At 37.5% G+C, this 23,065-nt stretch overlaps 2 protein-coding genes across 2 annotated transcripts; both read right to left on the minus strand.

The window, feature by feature from the left end:
* Positions 1-64: 64 nt before the first annotated feature.
* pcmtd2a (protein-L-isoaspartate (D-aspartate) O-methyltransferase domain containing 2a) lies at positions 65-5,643 on the minus strand. The gene is made up of 6 exons (XM_016257278.1): positions 5,323-5,643; positions 3,387-3,700; positions 2,882-2,984; positions 2,601-2,772; positions 2,372-2,495; positions 65-1,757 (listed from the first exon to the last, which is right to left on the minus strand). The coding sequence occupies exons 2-6, from the start codon at positions 3,691-3,693 to the stop codon at positions 1,339-1,341; spliced, it is 1,125 nt and encodes a 374-aa protein (XP_016112764.1). The 5' UTR covers positions 3,694-3,700; positions 5,323-5,643; the 3' UTR covers positions 65-1,338.
* Positions 5,644-6,696: 1,053 nt separating this feature from the next.
* myt1a (myelin transcription factor 1a) lies at positions 6,697-20,004 on the minus strand. The gene is made up of 26 exons (XM_016257931.1): positions 19,945-20,004; positions 19,663-19,777; positions 17,212-17,303; positions 16,699-16,753; positions 16,558-16,588; positions 16,395-16,457; positions 16,061-16,296; positions 14,930-15,889; positions 14,678-14,812; positions 13,569-13,659; positions 13,351-13,470; positions 13,033-13,247; positions 12,692-12,882; positions 12,373-12,597; positions 12,076-12,230; positions 11,861-11,923; positions 11,458-11,526; positions 10,418-10,480; positions 10,015-10,083; positions 9,625-9,687; positions 9,399-9,482; positions 9,052-9,273; positions 8,671-8,762; positions 8,471-8,574; positions 7,855-7,998; positions 6,697-7,747 (listed from the first exon to the last, which is right to left on the minus strand). Exons 1-26 carry the CDS (start codon positions 20,002-20,004, stop codon positions 7,604-7,606), a joined length of 3,861 nt encoding a protein of 1,286 aa, XP_016113417.1. The 3' UTR covers positions 6,697-7,603.
* Between the last annotated feature and the right edge of the window lie 3,061 nt (positions 20,005-23,065).

The following is a 23,065-nucleotide window of genomic DNA, read 5'->3' on the forward strand; positions in this document are numbered from 1 at the left end:
TAATAAAGCTGAAAGTTAGCGTATTTTATCTTTTTTAACTGAGGGTAAAGTGGGCCAAAGTTGTGTTTGGGGAAAAAAGGTATCATTGTATCATCACAGTGATACATTGGTATCATTGTATGTGTTTCCACAGCATGTGCAGATATTTCTTTTAATGTCACCCATTTAGGGAGTATTTATTGTCTTCAGCCCTCATAATAATGCATACAGTATGGTTCGCACTTTCAGAAATCTAAATTATGCATTTAATCATTTAATCTGTCTCACATGTGAGCCCAATGTTTATCAGTGTTTAGAATTTATTTAATTTTACATTAAATGTTTGCAGAGACAACGGTCTGAGTTTTTCAAAATACATCCATAATACTTTGGTTTGTGTTCTCCAAAAACTGTAAATTGATTTACAAGTCAATTTGGACCCTCTAGTCTTTGCTACATTTGGCACTTCATTGTTAATTGTATGCCACATGCACACTTTCATTTGCATAATGAAAATAATATTTTTTAAAAGTGAAGGATTTTAAGTAATGAAATGGATTATATAAATGTATAATTCAAAACAGCTTTTTTTTCTTTTCTTTTTTTTTTCTTTTTCAATTAGTGCATTCTACATCACTGGACAAAGTGCACACCAGAGCATTACCACAATTCAGAGCACCATTTTATAACTTGTTACACAACTATAGACTATACCTTTTATACTTCTATATAGCAAAAGGCAAATGCAAAGGCCCTGAAAACAGTACAAACCCAAGACTATTTCAAATAGTTTTTCCATCTTAAAATCCCTGAAATTGTACGACACTGATTATGTTGGACGATCACATTTTTAAACGTGCCATTGTATTTTCACACAATATAAGTGTAATTCAGCACACAATTAGATTTTTTTTTTTTTTTTTTTACAAATCCATACACCAGAAGAATATTTTGATTTTCACTTTTCATAGTAAATCTATGAGCTGAAACTAGATGTTACATAACTCACAAAACAAAAGAATACACTGCATTTATGATTTAGCAAACTGTTAGTCACTAATGTCCATTTGAAAATGTCACTGCACAAATAACATGAAACGTAGATTAATAAATCAGTTTTGACTGTTTCTTGATTCCATGATTAACGGTTAGCATTCTAGACCATGAATCCAGATCCAGCATTGGGAATTTTCCTTTATAGATAAAATTAAGTATCTCTGCCACCTGACTTGGCAGAACAAAGAGTGGTGAAATTCTATGAGAAAGGTTATCAGGATAATGCAAAAAGAGAATTCTTGATGTGACAGTGCTAGGTAGATGTGAGTAGTTTAGAATAGACTATTCACTGGAAGGAGAAATCTACTTCTCTCTGTAGTAAAGAAGATACATCTTGAGAGGCTCTGGCAAAGGCAGGCTAAGGATCCTCTCTCTTAAGAGGTTTACTGGAGTCTCTATCACCAAAACACTGCCCTCATTCCTTCTCTCATTCTCTTCTAGTTGTTCACAAACCCTTCTGCAGTCTTCATCTTCATCCTCATTGTCTGTGGATGACTGGTTGTTGTTGTTGTCCATGGGTCCGGGAATCAAGCGACTCATGAACAAATAACTATTGGTCAGAAGAGGGGTGTCACGATGCTCTCGTCTCTGTTTAAGGTGATTTCTTCGCTTCAATCCAGTTCTCCGTGGTAGCGGCAAGGATCCAGACCCGGATTTCTTTAGAATGTGACGGATGGAGATGCGGGCCAGATCCTGAAGACTCCGCACCTCAAACATGGCAGCTGGACAGCATGAAACATGGGGGTTTTTGACTGCATTTATGCATATACACCAATCCTATTATCATTATACTCAATATCCACAATTTTTTTATCTAGTATTTTTTTTATTATTATTTCTATATTTTTTATATATATTTCTATATTTTTATCTCACAAAGGCTGCATTTATTTGATTAAAAATGCTGTAAAAACAGTAATATTGTAAAATATTACTATTCAAAATATTTTAAAATGTAATTCATTCCTGTGATGTCAAAGCCGAATTTTCAGCAGCTACGACTCCAGTTTTCAGTGACACGAGTCACGACTCATGACATGATCTTTCAGAAATCATGTTGAAAACATTTGAGACCTTATGAATTTTTTCAGCATTCTAACATATATGAATGATAACAATACATTTTTTGCAACAATGTTTTTACTGACACTTTTTATCCTTGCTAAATTTTTTTTTTTTATATACTTTTGAACCGTAGTGTACAGTGCTGTTCAAATATCCAATAGAAGTGAAATTGCTTCTATTTTGTATTTTTCTAATTTAATATACCAAAATAAAGAAAAGGCCACAATAATCTAATTTAATTAAACAATTTAAAATACAGCAAGTGACTTACGTAGAGACACTGCTCTCAGTTTACCATTTTCTCTGTGTTTAGGGAGCACAAGTGGTGCAAAGGACACAGCAATTATCTTTCTCGTCTCCCATGTGTTATATCCTGTCCGAGTAATTTTAGTGAGCTAGAACAAATTAGAAATGCATAGACATAAATTTCACACACAATCTCTCCTGGATTACCTGAAACCAGATGTACTGTAAAATTGCTTTGTCTTTCAATTATTCACCTTTTCTTCCAGAGGTAGTACTAAGACGCCCCCAACCTTCAACAGCTTCTTCATGTAGTCTTCATGTTCTCTCTGGACCCCTGCGCCACAGTAAACCCTGTCATACTGCCTGCTTTCCGGGGCAATCTCCAGACAGTTGCCCACCACAAAGGAAGGCTCACAGAACTCAAACCTAGACCAAAAATATTGACAATGTCAGTCACTTCATTTTGCACATTACACTTTGAACAAGGGAATGAGTTTATATTAACATAAAAGTAAACACCCAAAAGTTACTACACCTGTCAAAACTATAATTTGACTTGATGAAGAAGTCCAGCTTCTGATAAGCATATTCTATAACATCTTCATGTAATTCCACACCATGATTCACACCAAATGCTCCTGGAAATATGACAGAAAAATTCAGTGAGCACATTATGGCATATGAAGAAAATGCACTGAAAGAAAAAACAGGGTTCAATGTTAATAACTCAAACGCGATAAAAAAGTGTCCTCATATACTCGCCCTTATGTCGTTCCAAAGTTGTATCATTTTTCTTTTCTTGAACACAAAAGAAGATATTTTGAAGAATGGTGGTAACCAAACAGGTTTGGTTCCCATTGATTTCCACTGTATGAAAAAAAACACAATGGAATTCAATGAGAATAGAAACGGTTTAGTTACCTTTCTTCGAAATAGCTTTGTGTTTCCAAGAAGAAAAAGTCATACAGGTTTGGAACGACATAGGGGCAGTAAATGATGGCAGAGCAAAATGAAAGCCTTCATGTTCTCTATGAACTCACCCAGTGTAAGTCCCACCATGGTGCTGAGGTAGCCTGTGCCACTGCCCAGGTTAAGAAAGGACAAGCCAGGCTGCAGGTCTAAAGCCTCCATCACCTCAGAGTAGATACAGGGCGCAGAGAGGTGGATGTTGCCGTGTCTCCAGGCCAGATCCTTGTAGGCACTGTCACGGAATTCTTCCAGATAGTAGTCAGCACGATCAATGGCCCTGAAGGCATGTTCAACCAGATCTGAGCGAATGTACTGGGCCTCCTTCAGGTTGTCAATTAACTCGTCATTGTCCTCCCCAGCACTGACTGCACCTCCCATTTTAGCTCTTTTTTGGGTGCAAAACAGAAGAGAAGAAAATAAAAGACGTAAGTACGCATGTAAACAAAGCTGAAAAACTGGAAACATACCGTTGATTCAGGCCTTTAAAAAAGTTGAACTGATAAACAACCACTTTCATTAGTTTCTTGCTATAACAGTGGATCTGAACTGATTTTGCTTCAGAAAAGTGGCACCCCAACACAGTACCAGGACCGAGTAAGATATAAAACTGAAATGTATTAATATTACCATGAAATGAATAGACCAAATAATATGCTAAATTATTAACTTGACATAGGCTGAATAGGAAAATTTACAAATTAAGTTTCTTTAATTTTTTTACACTACTATTCAAAAGTGGGGTTGGTAATCATTTTTTAATGTTCTTAAAAGTCTATGCTCAACAAGGCTACATTTTTAAAAAAATAAAAAATACAGTAAAACAGAAATGAAATATTATTACAATTTAAGATAACTTTTAACATTCATTATTATCAATGTTGAAAACAACTGTACTATTTATTTTTTATTTTATTTCATTAGTTGTGTTTTTATTTATTTATTTATTTTTCTTTTTGGTGAATAGAAATGTCAAAATAATAGCATTTATGTCAAATAGAAATCCTCTGTAATATAAACGTTTTTTTCTGTCACTTATGATCAATATAATGCATCTTTTCTTGAAAGTATTAATTAATTTTTTTAAATATAATACCTACTGCCGCCAAATGTTTTCTTAAGTTTGGTTAAATATCTCTTGAATTTTGGTTGTTCCTTGCTCTTGGCAGCCAGTAATTAAACATACAAACCAAACTGAGGCTGCGGTAAGCCTATTTATTTCGCTATCCTAACTATGCACAATCATATTAGTTGAATTTTATGTTTTTAAATAAAATGCATATAATGCATTGCTGTCCCAGACAACACTTTAGATTGTGGGCCGCTTGTTGAGAACCACTTCTCTAAAAGATGATGGATTGCATGTCTGCTTAATTATACATCTGAGCATTTAACTACTGTCAAGCAGAATTTGTCCTAATACATTTTGTAATCAGTCTGAAAACTCAGTTCACAAGTTCATAAGACTTCTTTTTGAGGAGCATTTTGCTTAGGAAGTGTGTTAGTGTTGTATTTCTTTAAATGCCACTGTATTTAATATTTTCCTATCTAATGCAATGACATGCGTATGTATTTAAGTGTCCAAATAATTTGGGGGCTTACTGCACATGCTTTGGTTCTAACAAAACAGCATTTTTGTCCAGTTGACGGGTGGTGGCGCTGGGCTGCGCTGTTGGAAAGTTAAAGCTTCCCCAGAGACGCTGTGTAGAAACTGCGGATGTGAGGAATGCTCCACCAATCACCACGCGCTCAAATGCAGCTGCGCCATTCGCTAACAAACGCATATTGTGCAGTGTTTTGTTGAACATCCGGGTAGTTACTCAAATACAGTTCAATATGAAATAACATACATCAGCCCTTTATTTTTAATCATCACGACCTGCCGTTCATTCTGCACGCTAAACTACTCGTTAGGCTCAGTGAAAATGCACTAACCAATAGTTTATCATTCTATTATCACGTCAGAATTATAATAGATAACAGCGAGCACGACTCATATAATGCGCTTACCTGCAAAAAGTAGACGTAAATGAAGACAAAGACAGGAAAAATCGGGATGGAGGTGTTTTGGGTAGAAACTTGTCACGGGAAACACCCCGACGACTTCACAGTCGACCGAGCTGAATCGTCTGGCACCCTGAAACACCCTGATTATGGTCTGTCGAGGCTGTCCATTCGGTTAACTGTCTCCTGTTGTTTCTATCTCTCGGTTTCTTCCCATAAACGTTCACGGCGAGCAGCGCTGGATGTAAACATTCGCCAGCTGACTCCGTGACGTCACGCACACAAACACAAACCAGGGGCCATGGAGCACATGGGTCCTGCACTACATTCTTTTTATGGCATATTCATAAACACAGCAGCCTCTGGTGTTGATAAGGATAGGGGAAAAAACGGAAGCAGTCAACACATTTGTATTGGTGAATAATTCTCAATGTGGTTATTTCTATTTAATTGTTGTATGGGCACATATTTTAGATATATAGGGCCTCGATTGAACATTGCCACCGTTGTTGCACAAAAGAAAAGATTGTTGATCTGTAGCAGGGCATGATGTCACACCATATGGGGTAAGTTGTCACAAAGGAGCCATCATGGCATGTCAATAGCCTATTAATGGTTTTTCAGCGACATGTAGACAGTAAAATAAATCTATAACTTTTAAAAGACGTGAATTTTAAACAGTTTTTGAGGTTTTGTTATCAGCCATTTTATCAGTATTGGTCTTAATACATTTAGACATTTAGCAGACGCTTTTATCCAAAGCATTAATATTTAATATCATATTAATATTAATCTTGACAAAATACAAATACATCCTTTATGTTTTTATGTAGACTTTATCAGCTGAACAGAAATCGTGACTGAATCATTTTGTATCCAGCAGATGTCAGCCAAGTATCCTGCTGAGAGAGTGTTTGGTTCGAATTTTATCTTTGCTCTAATAAATGTCAGAGAAGCCGAAATTATTGGGACTGACCAATGTCTCACAAAATATCACTGTTGGATCAGGGGCAAATGCAAGCTTGTAAATATGCAGTCATAATAACTCAATAGAAGCCCTCAGCATTAAATGCTCTCTGTTGTAGGTGATAGAATTCCCATTTATTTTATCAACAACATGGGCAAAGACTATCCATATGCAGCAACCACTAACACAGAGACATTTACAAAATAAATATGCAACAAGATCTCCATTCAATTTGTTCTTAAATACTAAATAAATAACAATAAATACATCATATATGTTCAACCCACTTCACTCTTGACTGGAGGGTGTCAAAATACTTTTATGGAAAAAAGAACTCGTTAAATAAAGAAGAATATTAAAAAACAATATAAAAATTGTTAGGTAGAAAATATTTGCACTTAAAAAAAAGAGATTATAAATCTCTGTCTTTAAAATAAATAGGAAGGTTTATAAAACAATTTGCTGTCGATATTCTTAAAATATTGCCTCTTTCACAACGCAGAAGGCAACGTCTCTCCTCTTAATAACTGTTTAAAAGCTGTGTATAGAATTTTGCTTTGTGAAATAAATTAAGTCCATAAATAGACACTGATTAATAAATAAATAAAATAACCCTTAACATGAATAAATAATACATTAAACTTACATTTCAAGGACCCAATTTAAATAGCCATAATAATAATAATAATAATTACAATAATAACATGACGATGGAACTACAAACTATTCATGGAAGTGCAATATCTATGTTCTCAAATACGATAAATATTACTGAATGGAACAGGAGAACATTTACACCAAATATGAGACAACATTATCATACAGGGATCAAATGTAGCAGTGCTGCATACTAATCATATTTTGTCAAGGGAGGTCATTAATTGGGAATTCACCTTCGGACGTTACACATAAAACACTCTGTTACGCATACACACATAGACTCTCCTCCACAGACACACGACAATCTCACAACTTATTGTTCACGGCAACCTCCATGCACTGAGGGAAGTAAAAAGGCAGATCAGTGTTGGTGAGAGTTGCTCTAGAAAACAGTAACAAATGGTTTGCTCCAAAATATACCCCAAAACAAGAAGAGCCAGCTTGGTTTAAGAGGCAAAGGATCTTGTATCTCATCAAAATTGCTAAGCAGCATAGTTTGGAATTGGAATTTGGTCCTTTTCTCTGACTTCCATGGGTCTCGTGATGTTCCGCGTTTACGGAGGGTGCCACATACAAAACCTGAATGTCCTTAAAACAGTATTTTTATGTTGTTAGTCTGGTTATTTAACCCACAGTGTCTTGCAGCTGCTGCTCCTCTGCTCACACCTCAATGCCTTTGACAGCCTGGTTGATCGACTCGAGTAGGGCTCGGTTCTCTGGGTTCTGATAGCACTCCTTATCGGTGAACATGTGGGTCAGGGTGTCCACGCAGGCGTCAAAATTCTGCTCAGTGATGGGCCCTTGCTGTGGTAAACAACAGATTACAGTTTGTTAAAAGCAAGCTACATAAAAGTATAATGTACAATGCTAGTTGGGCATAGTCATAAAAGGTAGATAGCAAGCGGACTGACCATCTGTGGTAGACGGATGTTGGCAAGGCTGCGGATAAGAGCCTGGCTCAGGCCTGACAGTTCCATGAACAGAGCCTCATTCTTCTCCTCTATGAGTTTATTTTCTTCCTCCATGCTCTTGAGGTTCTTCTCCATGGATGAGATCTATTGAGGGATAGAATTGCATGAATAAACAGCAGCTCCACGGTCAAGATGTGTATTCTATCTTTGTGATGATAAAATACTGTCATTTGTAATATTGTATTTAAAGTACTGTAAATATTATCATTATCATTATATTTCTTATGGAAATATTTCTTATCAAAAAAGCTTATTACATGCAGTTACCACCAGTGAAGGACCTAATGCTATTAATGATCTCAGATCTCATTTCAGCCATATATAGAGTGAATCTGTTTCATATCTGTCTTTATCAAAGTTTCTGATACGTGAACTGTTCAAAAGTTTGGGGTCAGTAAGATTTTTTATTTTGAAGGAAATAAATTTGGCAGGGATGCAATTAATTGATCAATTAAAAAAACTTATTTCAAAAACACAAAAAAAAACTTACCAACCTCAAACTTTTGAATAGTAGTGTGTATATGCATTGATAAATATGCATTTAATAAAAGCAGACCTGTGTATGGAGGTTGTCCATGTCTGCTTCCATCTCAGAGTTCGACTCATTCAGTTCATTGATCTCTTTGTTCAGCTGTTTTATGTCTTCATCATTGTCAAGAACTGAAGGGAACAGAAAAACAATGCATATGTTAATGAAGAGCACAAAATGAACATAATGGGGATGAAAGAAGAGAAGCAAATTATATTTGATCTTACCATCACTTGCCCTGAATTTCTTGCTGATGTAATCATCTCCTGGGAACCTGGCTCTCTTCTTGTTAGCTGAAGCTCTAGGGCAACCTGATAGACTGTAGAAACACATTATGATTAAGAGATATGAAAAAATTTATTGTCTTAGATTTATTGTTTTTATTCTTTTCGGTTTTAATCTTTCGGTAACCCCAGAAAGCCAAAAACAGGCATTTCTAATATTTAAAAACATATTACTTACATATGGCATTTCCAAGACAATTAGTTTTATTATATATCTATCATATATAACAGTTTTAATTCACTCTCAGCTTGCCATTTATCAAGACTATTTAATACCATAATACTAATATTTATCTGTAAATTTTTACTAGGTTCCGTCTGTACCTGCGATGAGTGAGAAAGCTGCCGTTGGCATGTCCTGATCCATCACATCCTGGCGTAGGGCAGGTCGGGCCTTCAGTCTTGAAGGCCTTCCAGGAGAATGGAGTGCCATTTAACATGCCCTCCTTCTGCTGGCGTGCTGCCAGTGGGCACCCATAGGCACTGCGGTGAGTGGCATATTTCCCACTGATATGCCCCAGACTGTCACAGCCTGGCACCGGGCACCTATAGAGAGGTAAGTGATGAACTGGCAGTCAGGTTTGGCATTCTCTAAAGATACAGGCTGTGCTCAAAAGTTTTCGTACAGAAAAAGTTGAGATTGTTTTGTAAAAAAAAAAAGAAAAACATACTTTAGGATCTCAGAATCTTCCTTGTCATCCTTAGTCGGGGTGGTTTTGATTCCTCCCTTCTTGGCACGTGGACATCCAGACAGACTGCAATAGAGAAAGTGTGAATGTTATTATTTTTTTACATTTGCCGTTTAATATTTTTGACTAGTTGCAAAGCTTGACACTGAATCCAAAAGTGCATCTTGAAAGTAGGTTCAGTCAGTGTAATATCTCTTAATTAACATACCTTCTATGGGAAGCATAGTTTCCAGTGATGTGTCCTGTTCCATCACAACCTGGGGTAGGGCATCTGGAGGTCACAAAGAGAAAGACTTTAGAAAGATACAATTCAAATATCACACATACAGTCATACTGGAAATCTAAATAAACAGTTGGCCTTCAGCCTGGATGCTTAATGTGTCTCAGCTGGTTTGATGCATCTCTAGGACACAGTCCAAGAAAATTATATTTTTGGCCACTGAAAATATAAAGTGATTACTGCTTCAAGAGTATAAGAATAGCCAGTAAAAGGTACAGTAAACAGGGCTTTGCAGTAACAGCAGTATTATGTAGAGTCAAGTAGAAGCAGTAATCGGTAAAGGATTCATTAGAGGAAAAAATAGGGCACAGACATACTTGAGTTCAGCAGAGTGGGCAGCCATGAGGGTCCGAAGACTTTTATCAGCAAGGGGACAACCAGAGAGACTGAAGAACAGTAGAAAAATACCAGGAAGAAAGAATAGAGGGAGGAAGATTTAATTGAAGATGGAAGAGATATATATTTTGTAGTATGTCACTGATTTGTCATTTTTATGTATGTATTTTAGCAAATATATACATACAAAGAGACATGAGTAAATGAGTTGCCCAAATGCATTAAAGAGACATATAGCATTTGTCTGCAGTCAATATACAGGTTTATGCTATAGAGAGCTGAAGCTGTTAGGGTTCAACAGAGAGGAAAACAGATAAAGAAAAAAAGAAAACACAAATAGGGCTTGTGTTCAGAGTTGAAATACTGTGTCAGCTTCTGGCATACCTGCGGTGTGATGCATAGTTCCCAGTTATATGTCCACTGCCATCACAACCTGGGGTGGGACATCTGGAGGGGAGGTAAAGAGAGTATTAAATCCCTGTGGAATCATTCTGGTCATTTATTAACCTTTGCAAAACACTAATTTTACAGACGTCTTTTATTGGCTTAGCAGATGTGTTTTGTGTTTAAATAAAGCTGTTGTTGCAGCAGACACTTACAGCAAGACCTCTTTCTTGCTGTCCTTAGGCTGGAATTTGACTTTGAAGCTGGAGGTTGTGACCTCACCAGGGTATTTCCTGTCCTCCGTGCTCTCCTGAGTGGCATCATCATCGTCTCCATCAGAGGAAGCGTATGAGTGTGTGGTGTACTCAACCTGGACACAACAGACAAACAACAGTCAAACAGGTGCAAAACTGTGAAAGTTGAATTCATAGAATGAAGGTTTTTATTCATTTACCATAATTTAACCATGAAGTGAGACTATATGAATATTTCTCAAATTGATATACATTTACCTCCTCTGGCTCCTCCTCTTTCTGTCGGTTTGACTTGGTGTAGTCCAGAGGCCCCTCCCACTCCTCTTGTTTATAGGTGTGGCTGGAGTGGGGTGAGTTGACGCCATGGTGTTGAGAAGATGATGACGAGGGTGAAGATGGGTCTGGTGACCTGACACCTTCCCTCTTGGGTTTCTTCATGCTGAGGTCCAGTGTGCCATTCTCATCCACCTCAATGTCCATGTCCTAGATTTTAGAAGATATTAATTAGAATCTAGCATATATATAATGTGGATGTTATGGAACTCAACTTTCCAGATACAGACAGAGAGGAACTAACTTTGCTGGCCTGATCTGGCTGTCTGGTGCTGAGGTTTTCAGGCCTCTCCCAGCAGCGGGTGGACAGGTTGAGAATGGCAGTGGCAGCCATGTGGCCAGTAAAAGGTACAGTAAACAGGGCTTTGCAGTAACAGCAGTATTATGTAGAGTCAAGTAGAAGCAGTAATCGGTAAAGGATTCATTAGAGGAAAAAATAGGGCACAGACATACTTGAGTTCAGCAGAGTGGGCAGCCATGAGGGTCCGAAGACTTTTATCAGCAAGGGGACAACCAGAGAGACTGAAGAACAGTAGAAAAATACCAGGAAGAAAGAATAGAGGGAGGAAGATTTAATTGAAGATGGAAGAGATATATATTTTGTAGTATGTCACTGATTTGTCATTTTTATGTATGTATTTTAGCAAATATATACATACAAAGAGACATGAGTAAATGAGTTGCCCAAATGCATTAAAGAGACATATAGCATTTGTCTGCAGTCAATATACAGGTTTATGCTATAGAGAGCTGAAGCTGTTAGGGTTCAACAGAGAGGAAAACAGATAAAGAAAAAAAGAAAACACAAATAGGGCTTGTGTTCAGAGTTGAAATACTGTGTCAGCTTCTGGCATACCTGCGGTGTGATGCATAGTTCCCAGTTATATGTCCACTGCCATCACAACCTGGGGTGGGACATCTGGAGGGGAGGTAAAGAGAGTATTAAATCCCTGTGGAATCATTCTGGTCATTTATTAACCTTTGCAAAACACTAATTTTACAGACGTCTTTTATTGGCTTAGCAGATGTGTTTTGTGTTTAAATAAAGCTGTTGTTGCAGCAGACACTTACAGCAAGACCTCTTTCTTGCTGTCCTTAGGCTGGAATTTGACTTTGAAGCTGGAGGTTGTGACCTCACCAGGGTATTTCCTGTCCTCCGTGCTCTCCTGAGTGGCATCATCATCGTCTCCATCAGAGGAAGCGTATGAGTGTGTGGTGTACTCAACCTGGACACAACAGACAAACAACAGTCAAACAGGTGCAAAACTGTGAAAGTTGAATTCATAGAATGAAGGTTTTTATTCATTTACCATAATTTAACCATGAAGTGAGACTATATGAATATTTCTCAAATTGATATACATTTACCTCCTCTGGCTCCTCCTCTTTCTGTCGGTTTGACTTGGTGTAGTCCAGAGGCCCCTCCCACTCCTCTTGTTTATAGGTGTGGCTGGAGTGGGGTGAGTTGACGCCATGGTGTTGAGAAGATGATGACGAGGGTGAAGATGGGTCTGGTGACCTGACACCTTCCCTCTTGGGTTTCTTCATGCTGAGGTCCAGTGTGCCATTCTCATCCACCTCAATGTCCATGTCCTAGATTTTAGAAGATATTAATTAGAATCTAGCATATATATAATGTGGATGTTATGGAACTCAACTTTCCAGATACAGACAGAGAGGAACTAACTTTGCTGGCCTGATCTGGCTGTCTGGTGCTGAGGTTTTCAGGCCTCTCCCAGCAGCGGGTGGACAGGTTGAGAATGGCAGTGGCAGCCATGTGTGCGGCTTCGGCATCATGGGTATAATCGTACCCACTTGAGGTGGAAGAGGAGCTGCTTTTGGTGTAGCCTCCTGACAGGCTGTGGCTGGGGGACAAGGCTTTGGGGAATGGTTTGGCTGTTCATTATAATAGTAATAATAATAATAATAATAATAATATGTGTTCCAGTATGCTATCAATAATTAATTATCTATTAATATCTGTTGTATTTGTATCTGTTATTTTAAAGGGAATGAGGGGGTGCTTACATTTGAAGGCTTTAGGTGAGGTTTCGCTGGTGGGCATCTTGGGTGCAAGCATGCGCTTGCCGAACACCTGTACATCGAAGCTTGCATAGTCGAAAGACACCTTAGAATACTTCTCCAGCTCCTTAGCCAGGTTAGCACGAGGAGTGGCTGGCATGGCATTGGGCCTGTAGCTACCGTACTGAGGGATGTCCAGCTGTTTCACAAAACACATCGGCCTGTAGAGGAAAGAGTGTTTAGTCACAATGTTTCCCTATCAGGCTCTTTTGTCTGTTAAAGATCTAGCTGGGATGTTGAGCAGAGGACCTGAGAGGACCTCACCTGAGAACTCTGTCAGAGTTTGAGCCTCCGCTGGCAGGATCACTGACAGAGGTCTGCGGCTGTGACTGCTTTTCATGGCTTTTCTGTTTCCCTGCAGCAGCAATAGGGCAGCCAGAGAGACTAAAAGTGTCCAATGCAAGAAAACACATGGTTTTAGTGAAACCTGTTGTGAACAGAAATTGACGCCTGAAAAGTTTAAAATAGTTATGGAGCAGTACCTGCGATGTGTGTTGCGGTTGCTGTTCACATGTCCCTGTCCAGTGCATCCAGGTGTTGGACACTTAAGTATATTCTCGTGCATCGCCAAGACTAATGCCAAAAAAACACATTAGCTTATAGAATATTTATTCTACCGTTCAAATGTTGTTGTTTTTTTAAAGAAATTAATACTTATATTCAGCAAGGGTGCATTAAAATGACCAAAATGGGCAGTAAAGACATTTATAATATAAAAAAAACATTTTAAATAAATGTTCATTTGAACTTTCTATTATTCAAAGAATTAAAATAAAATCATGGTTTACACAAAAATATTAAGTAGCACAAGCTCTCTTGAACATTGATATATTTAAAAAAAAATAAAAAAATTCTTGAGCACCAGATTAGCATATTGGCATGATTTTTGAAGGATATATTTATCACAGGAATAAATTATATTTAAAAATATAAATAAAAATAGAAAACAGTTATTTTAAATTGTGATTAAATGTGTGTTTTTACAGTATTTTTAATCAAATAAATGCAGCAAAATACTTTTTTTTAAAGAAATTAATACTTATATTCAGCAAGGGTGCATTAAAATGACCAAAATGGGCAGTAAAGACATTTATAATATAAAAAAAACATTTTAAATAAATGTTCATTTGAACTTTCTATTATTCAAAGAATTAAAATAAAATCATGGTTTACACAAAAATATTAAGTAGCACAAGCTCTCTTGAACATTGATATATTTAAAAAAAAATAAAAAAATTCTTGAGCACCAGATTAGCATATTGGCATGATTTTTGAAGGATATATTTATCACAGGAATAAATTATATTTAAAAATATAAATAAAAATAGAAAACAGTTATTTTAAATTGTGATTAAATGTGTGTTTTTACAGTATTTTTAATCAAATAAATGCAGCAAAATACTTTTTTTTTTTAAGTCGGTAATATACATATATTTAAATTTTATATAAAATATGTACACATTTTATAATTTTTTATACAATTTTTACAAACAAATGTATGTAAATGTAAATGTGTTTTAAATTTGTATTAATATATATTATGTGTGTGTGTGTTTCACATATTATAATAATAGTGCAATACAATGCTTACCCTCTGGAGGGATTCTGTCCTTGTGTGGGCACCCAGAAAGGCTGCGGTGGTGTGGGTATAATCCAGTCACATGACCTGCCCCATCACATCCTGGAGTAGGGCACTTTACTTCCTTCTTCTCTGATCTAGAACCTTCTGTGCCCAAGAGTGATGAGGCAAAAGCAAATTAAACTCCACACACACTGTACCTGCATGATAATGTTATCTATATTTAATTGGGGTCATAATAGGTAGGCAGCAATTTCCTGTCACCTTTGCCATAGTATGCTCTACGAGCTGTGATGTCCATGGTATTACTCATCCTCTCCTCTGAGCTGTGGTAGCACTGCTGCTCAGGAGAGCAGCTCTCTTCAGAACTGCGGCCTGTTTGTTTGGCTTTCAGTGCAATGGCCTGTTCCAGAAGTCCCAGGTTCCCCCGTGTCATGTCGTACGTCTCTGAGTCATCTGTGACATCTGACCTCTGTGACATGCTGTCCAACTCGTCATCATCCGCTTCATCAGCCTCCTCTTCTTCTCCGTCATCTTCCTCTTCTTCCTCTTCCTCTTCCTCTCCCTCTGAACCCAGCTCGATGACTACAGTGGGTGAGTCTTTATCCGAAGCATCATCTCTTTCGTCTTCATCCTCCTCCTCCTCATCTTCACCAAGAGGGTGGTTTAGATTGATGTTGCTGTGCGTCATCATGTCTAATTCCTGAGCTGAAGCAGCGGGGACAGGGGCAATTAAGGAGGAAGGCTCTACCTGGGATTGGATCTCCTCATCTTCTTCCTCATCATCATCATCATCTTCACTGTCCTTCTCTGTCTCCCCAGTGTCTTTGGTCTGGATTTTGCCAAAGTCTCCACTGAAGTACTGGTGGTCCGAGTTGTTCTTCTGGCTCAAACATTGTGTCTCCTCTTCCCCCTCTTCCTCTTCCTCATCATCCTCCTCTTCTTCCTCAACTGTTGTCACAAGCTCGTCAGTCTCTTTCAGCTGCTGGGTCACACGCTCTTCCTCTGTAATCTCTTCTGCTTCCTCCTCTACCTCTTCCTCTCGAGCCTGAATTTCTTCAGTGACCTGTAGCCCCTCCTCTGCCTCAGCATCCATGGTGATTTGTTGGATGGACATAGCCTCGATATTGGCTTCTTCCTTCTCAATTTCGCTCTCTGGCACTAAACTTGATGTTTCTCTGACAGGTGTCTTTTTCTCTTCTGAATCCACTTGTGAAATTTCTTCTAAGGGAATGGCAAAAAGGCCATCATTAACTAAATGTTTTTTTAATGTTTCTTGACAAGTTTGGGTGATATAATAAAGCATAAATACATAAAGACCATAGTATGTGCACTGTATGGTACATAACTTTAAAAATAATAAACTTTTTTGTAGTTAATAGGTTATTAACCCACCTGTCATTGCTTCTGATGTAGGTGTTTTTTCTTTTGCTTCCATCTCTTTATCAGTAGTGTCCTCTTCAGATTCTACTCCCTCATCTTTTGTTTCTGTTTCACTGTTTGTGTCACTGTCTGCATTAAACCCATCATCCATGGCCAGCTTTAGGGGGTTGGGCTTCTTTTTGGGGGCTGGCTGATTCTCCTCGGCCTCCTGGAGTTTTCTTTTCTTAGCTAATGGGCAGCCCAATGAACTGGAACGGATGAAAAGGTTTGGCAAAAAACTCTTCAGTTGCTCACTTTTTCTTTTTTAATAATGGCAGCTATAAGAGACTGAATTCTTACTACCTACCTTCTGTGTCGTGCATACTTTCCACTGACATGGCCTAAGCCGTCACATCCTGGTGTAGGACAGCTGCAAAACAGTGGTTTTGATTAGCTGTATACATTAACATACTAAACTCTGGTCTTTAAAAACATGATGAGTAACACTACAAAAGCATAAAAGCTCTCACCTGTACTCTTGTCCGACAAGCTCAAGAGGAACTGATATAAGGAGCGAGATAAAAGCTCTGTCATTCATTAAATTCACTAAAATGGACAAAACATATTTTTCAAAACATTATTTTTTTAAAGAGTTTTTAAGAGGCTATCACCTCTGATTCCTTTTGAGCGTGTCCTCGTCCGCTTCTCATCTGCGTCTTGGCTCATCTGGAACACAAACACATGAGTGGTTATGAGATTATAATAAGTATTTATTAATGCCTTTAGATATTTACACTCTCCGTTTCTCTAATGTGTCTCTAAAATCATACAACATCACTGTTCTCCGGCTCTTATACCTTCAGACTGTGATTTTTGTCTTCAGATCGGAGCAGGTCTGATTTCACAGACACCAGAGTAGCCCCCTATCCTCTTAAATGCTTGTAAAGAGCTCAATCAATAATACACATCCAAGTTTTTTCAAATGCACATCCCTCCCAATCCTTAGTGGAGGTGAAGTGAAATATAAGAAAGAAATGAGGCCCTCCCAGACTTATAAAGATGTCAGAGCTTCGGAAAGGGAAATGTACTTTTAGTTTCTTTGGTTTTGTGGTACAGTATAAGACAAGAGATAATCAATGAAAATGAAGCTACTCTGACATACACAAACACACATAATGTCTCACTTTTAGTCTCCTACTCCTCTTGTTCTCACAGCTGCTGGCTCTGTCCCCTCGTGTCCACCTCTGGCTCAGCAGCTGCCCTCTGAACTCATTCTCTGTTGGACAGAAAGGATAAGACAACAATTTCAGTCTGACATGTCCAAATATTAAAAGGTGCATACTTATGTATTACACATTGACATGAGAAAAAAAACCATCCGCTTATTAAAAGTGACACACTAAAGCAGGTATTGACAGTGGATTCCCATTTTTGATGTTTGGGTAATTAGTTAAACTATTTTATATATTTATTATATTTTTGAGTAATATTAGTGTGAAATATGCAATAAAACTAAAATACCAAGAAAACACACATATTCTTTGCGAGCAATTGAGCCTCTTAGATCAGAAAGTAAGCAAATCTATGCCAGTAATGCTGATTCATTCGCAACTATTGTGATGTCATTTTCCACAGGATGACTATAAAAGATGAACACCCGTAATCCAGAAGCAAACATTAAAAAGCCCCCAGAGGACCCATACACTTTGGTCACTGAATGGGCTTTCAGCAGTCCATCACGGTCTGCGTGCCTTCATGGCTCTGGTGTTGATTATTCTTCCTGGGTGACGAGAGATCCGGCCGTGACCCAGCTGTTTTTATCAGGGCGTCATTACATGTGGTCTGATTACATTTTAGGCAGCACCTGGTGCTCAGTCATGTCACACATGTAACAGGGGAGGGAATTCCCTTGAGAAGCGCAACAATTGCGGCACTTGCCGCATATGATGCAATATGCAATGTAAACCTTTCTTAGAAGTCAGTGTCCCGTGTTTGTTCGCATGGAAACCAATTAAACTGATTTTATTGCATTTGCTGAAAACTTTCTATAAAAGTAAGACGATACAAAAGGGAGGAACATAATATCTTTGAAAATAATGTATCCTACACTCTTAAAAATAAAGGTGCTTCACGATGCCATAGAAGAACCTTTTTGTCTAAATGGTTCCATAAAGAACCTTTAACATCTGAAGAACCTTTCTGTTTCACAAAAGGTTCTTTGTGGCAAAAGAAGGTTCTTCAGATTACAAAAAGGTAAGAAAGAGATGGTTATTTAAAGAACCTTTGACTGAATGGTTGAAGAACCTTTTGAAGCACCTTTATTTTTAAGAGTGTATTTTCCAACACATTAGGAGTCAAGTAATATAAATACACATAAATTCTTCAAAATATGGCTTTCAAAGACACTTACAAAGACAACAGCATGTAAAAGATAAGGGACATTTGCATGCTTGCTGATATGTTATTTCTAGATGAAGTTGATGACAGATTTTTTTATGCCAAGTTACTTGAGATAAATAGTTTCAGTCATCCCTTTTTAAAGTTTTTCTCAAAAAATAGGGCCCATTCTCTTAAATGACGGTATCTCCCAGCATACAAAAACCTTGTTTGACTCTTATATAGTAGGCCCATGCATGAAATGGACCAATGAGAGTGCATGTTAGCCACAAATTGCTAATACGTTTTAGTAGGCCTATAGACTAATATTAGTATTTTTTTGTCGCATCAGGCCCTTTACTTCGAAAAAGCACCATGATGCTGCTGCGCATAACCTCTTCTAGCACACCACGCCTTTCAATTACTATCAGCCAAACCCTCCGCCTTTAAAACACTGTCACTTTCCTGGAGAATTAACAATATCTAGCAGAATATGTTTACAAGACCTACGACTCTATTGTTAGAGCAATAACGTTAGAGTCCAACCTACAGAGGTGCTAAAACAAGAATAAGCGATGAATAAAGAGCAATTAAAATGTAAAACAGAAAGAAAGGCGATAATCTAATAAACGAATAGTGTATTATGTAGGCCTAGCCTGAAGTAAACAGATGGTTCGTTCGCATTGTTTTTGCTTCTCGTAGATAACGCACGCACAGAAGACGAAACATATGCTGCTTTTGCGTTGCTTAAGGGTTTCTAATGACTATTTGTCCACTCCCATAAAATACATTGTATTTGTACATGTATCTCTGACTTAGTGTGAATCGACAAACTTCCAATCGATATTCCGTTTGGCTTTAAACTTCCGATTCGTCTATAAATATTGTTTTAAAACAAGCTCGACTCTAAAATGTAACACGGGAGCCTGGATATTGTGTTATAGATGCAATAGAGGCCCTTTTAAGTTCTTGGGTTTCTTGAAAATAAAGCAGCAATGTAAATGCAAATACAATGATCCAAAAACCATTGTGGAATCGTTCTTTTTACACAACGTAGTTGTGGCGTATAGAACGCAAGCGAAAATAAAACAGAATGTGCAAGAAATGTAAACACGGTTGGAATGGCACTTCTTCTGTAAGAGATTACAAGTCCGGCGTCCATTTGGCTTCAATATTAACGTAAATCCAAACCAGCAAACCTTTTCCAAACATTGCATTTTTATCCACATCAGCATCTGAATTAGTAAATAAAAAAATACCACAAGCAAACGACGTTTTTTCAAGGAGATGCGAGCGGCCTCTTGCTCTTTGTAGGCTCTGTGTGTTAACTTCAGTGTTGTACAGTACCTCCCCTTCAGAACGAGTCTCGTGCCGCTACCGTTATAAACCTCTAATAATTCGCTCAGGACCGGTCCAAAACCTCCTCATGTTGTAAGCAATACGCATATATCCATTAATCGACATGTAATGTGAGCACAAATGTTGCCAAAATCATTTTCCCACACGCTTTGTCGAACGGTTCTGACTTACCTTTCGCTCACAGGCCCATTGTCCACCCCTCCTCTACCCTGCGCCGTGACATCATCAGCATAGTAAACCATGTACAGCACAAGATGGAGAGGGGCGCCGCTGACCCCCACCCACCCGGTATAAAATACTCACACAAAAGTTTGACATTTAACTTACGCTCTAAACTAATTGATTCGGTTATTTTGGAAAATATCTCTACGTTTAGAAGCAGGAGCTCAGCTGAAAGATCAGCACCCAGAACAGCGCTGTTTCAGTACCATGGACAAGAGCGCTTTCCGTGGCAGGTGTCTAGTAAGAAAACGCTGTCTTCAATGAGTATATAGCAGTTTAACGATGAATACAATGACTATTACATTTTTAAAAAAAAAATTAATTACTCAAAAGAGAGTAATTTAAACATCAAATACAAGCATTTGTTTTATGTTTAAAAGACTATTGTCCGATTGCCATAGCCTACACGATACTATTCGGTATTGACAAGAAAGAGAATAGTTTCTGTAAGTGGAAAAACACAATTCTTTAATATGGATCTATTTTTTTCTTGCGCAATGACACATTTGCCTTATTTCAAAAGCGTTGAACTACTTTTCTTTTATGTTCTTCTAGAAGCCTAACAACGTGACCTAGTTTTGTGGGAAATTATCGAATTAACTTCATCTGTCTAAGTAATCGGTTCAATTACTATGATTTCTTCCGAGGTTGCCAGACTGTAAAATGTTGAATAAAAGTGAAGCTTATGTTTATTTTCTGATGTCAAAGTGATTTTAATTGTTTTGTTTTTTTTATCACTTTTCTACCTGAGTAATGAACGTCAGAAATAAGTTAATTTCACTTTTCGAAAATAAACTGTTAAAAAAATAAATCAAAATATGTTGTTAATATAATTACTGAAATCATTTTACAGTGCAGTAAACCAACCAAACACAGTGCCGTTCCAAAGTTCGATTGATGGCCAAATATCAAAATCAATCTATAAATAATAATATATTACAATAAGTTATTATAGGTTACATGTAGTGGAAAGAGATGTAACTTAAAACGGAAAATGCATTTTCTCTATAGTAAAGGGGGAGTGGAACTCTTTACTAAACTTCAAAAACGTTTTTTTATCATATATGAAGCTTGCAAAAGCTTTTGAGAGTTTTACATATTTAATGACACCGAAGTTCTTCGGTTACCAGCTGGAACTTTGCTCATCCCTGATCCTAAAGTTTCGTATACAGATGGATAGCCCAGCATACAATTATATCCACAGTCTGTTCCCACTGGCCAGACACTGTGTATAAATATTACATAGGATGCCAGCTGAGCGAATGAGAAGCACAACACCCGGAATCCCCCACAGCCAGATGGACTGATCCCTCCCGAACACAAAAGTTTTAATACGCCAGAAGTCCGACGGCCTCTGAGTTTAAAGCACAACTCCTTCTGCGAGACAAAAGTTGCCTTTGTTTAAAAACTGTCTGGACAGGGATTTCGTTCGCAACTTTTAAAAGATGCAAAAAAAATCAGGGATCTGGGTCACTACTATGCGTTCGGCTATAGAATTTGATGTTAAAACGTAATCCAAGTCTATTCAGTCAACATTTTATATTAATACTTAAAACGAAAGTAAACAAAGAAAGAACAACAACAACGGTGTCTGTTGGTATGCTGTAGGTTTATAATCAGCATAATCAGTCCGTATAATTAGCTATATCACTCGTGTTTTAATTACAACAATAAACGTATTGTGTATAGTTATTGTTAACAAAAAGTTAACCAAACCCAAAAACACCGGCTATCAACAAAACCACGGCGCACCAGACTAAATCTAAGTTTGACGCGAGGAAAAGACTCAAGTAAAATAAAAGTAAGCAGTCCAGCACTCACCGAGAAAAGTTTTACACAACTTCATCTTTGCGGTGATTTCTTCGCCTCTGACACCGCAAAAATACTCAACTTCATTGCAGAGAAAGTTACTTTAAAGAAAACTTACAGACAGAGGTGGGCGGTCTTATTTACTAGAAGTTTGTTTCTGCCAATCAGCGGCGGCGGGGGTAGTTTTTGTTCATCTCAACAAGCCAATGAGGGCGCGCCTCACTGCCTGTGTCCCCCACACAATGACCTCTAAAAATGAAAACAAAAGCTTGTCTTGTACGCCTCGAGTCATGTGTCAGGACTTTAAAGTCTCTTTGTAAAACTTTTTGATGAGTGTTTTTTTGGCATTACCTAAAAAAATACATATTTCAAACACTTTTAAACAAGGTAAGAGAGCACAAACTGAAACCATTGTTCCTTGTTTAGAGACATTTTCTAGAAAGACAAAAGAGACAAAGAGTTAAGAGAATTTTTTGGCTCATTGTTTGCCACTACTTTTATGCTGTGTGTCTCAAACTGGTCGGCTATGACATTTATAGTATTTTAGACATGCAAATACAAAGTCTATATGTGGATGTTCAAATTAAACATTAGTAACATGATCCTAAATTAAGAAGTAGACAAGAAATTTTATATTATATTGTTTATATTATTTTATATTTCATCCCTGTGATTTCTGTTTGGTTTAACTGATGTTCACCCCAATGATAACAACAACAACATCACACACACACACACACACACACACATATGTGATCCAGCGATGGTGCCGCAGACGGCAGCCTCAGTGTTTGGCTCTCCAGTGTTTGTACTGTTTTTGTTAGTTTTTCCTGTTTTTTGTTTCTCAAACACGATCAGTTTTACCAGGGATGAGCTGCTGAACATTCGGCAGAACACGCCACACAATCTTCTACCCTACATCCCTACAACTTATTTTATTTTATTCTATTCCTATTCCATCTATAGCACACCTGTACATACAATTTATTCTTTTTTTGTGGTTTATATTTATGCATGTGTATTTTATTCACATCTCATTTTTATTATCTGTGTGTTGTTGTTGTCTCCGTGTACTGGAAGCTTGTGACACTATAACTAATTCCTTGTATGTGCAAACATACTTGGCAATAAAGCTCTTTCTGATTCTGATTCTGATGTACACACACACACACGTATATACAATATACATACAGTATATGCATATATATTATATATATATATATATATATATATATATATATATATATATATATATATATATATACACACATA

The sequence above is a fragment of the Sinocyclocheilus grahami genome, unplaced genomic scaffold (genome assembly GCF_001515645.1).
Source record: "Sinocyclocheilus grahami isolate Dianchi unplaced genomic scaffold, SAMN03320097.WGS_v1.1 scaffold29.1, whole genome shotgun sequence".
NCBI lineage: Eukaryota > Metazoa > Chordata > Actinopteri > Cypriniformes > Cyprinidae > Sinocyclocheilus > Sinocyclocheilus grahami.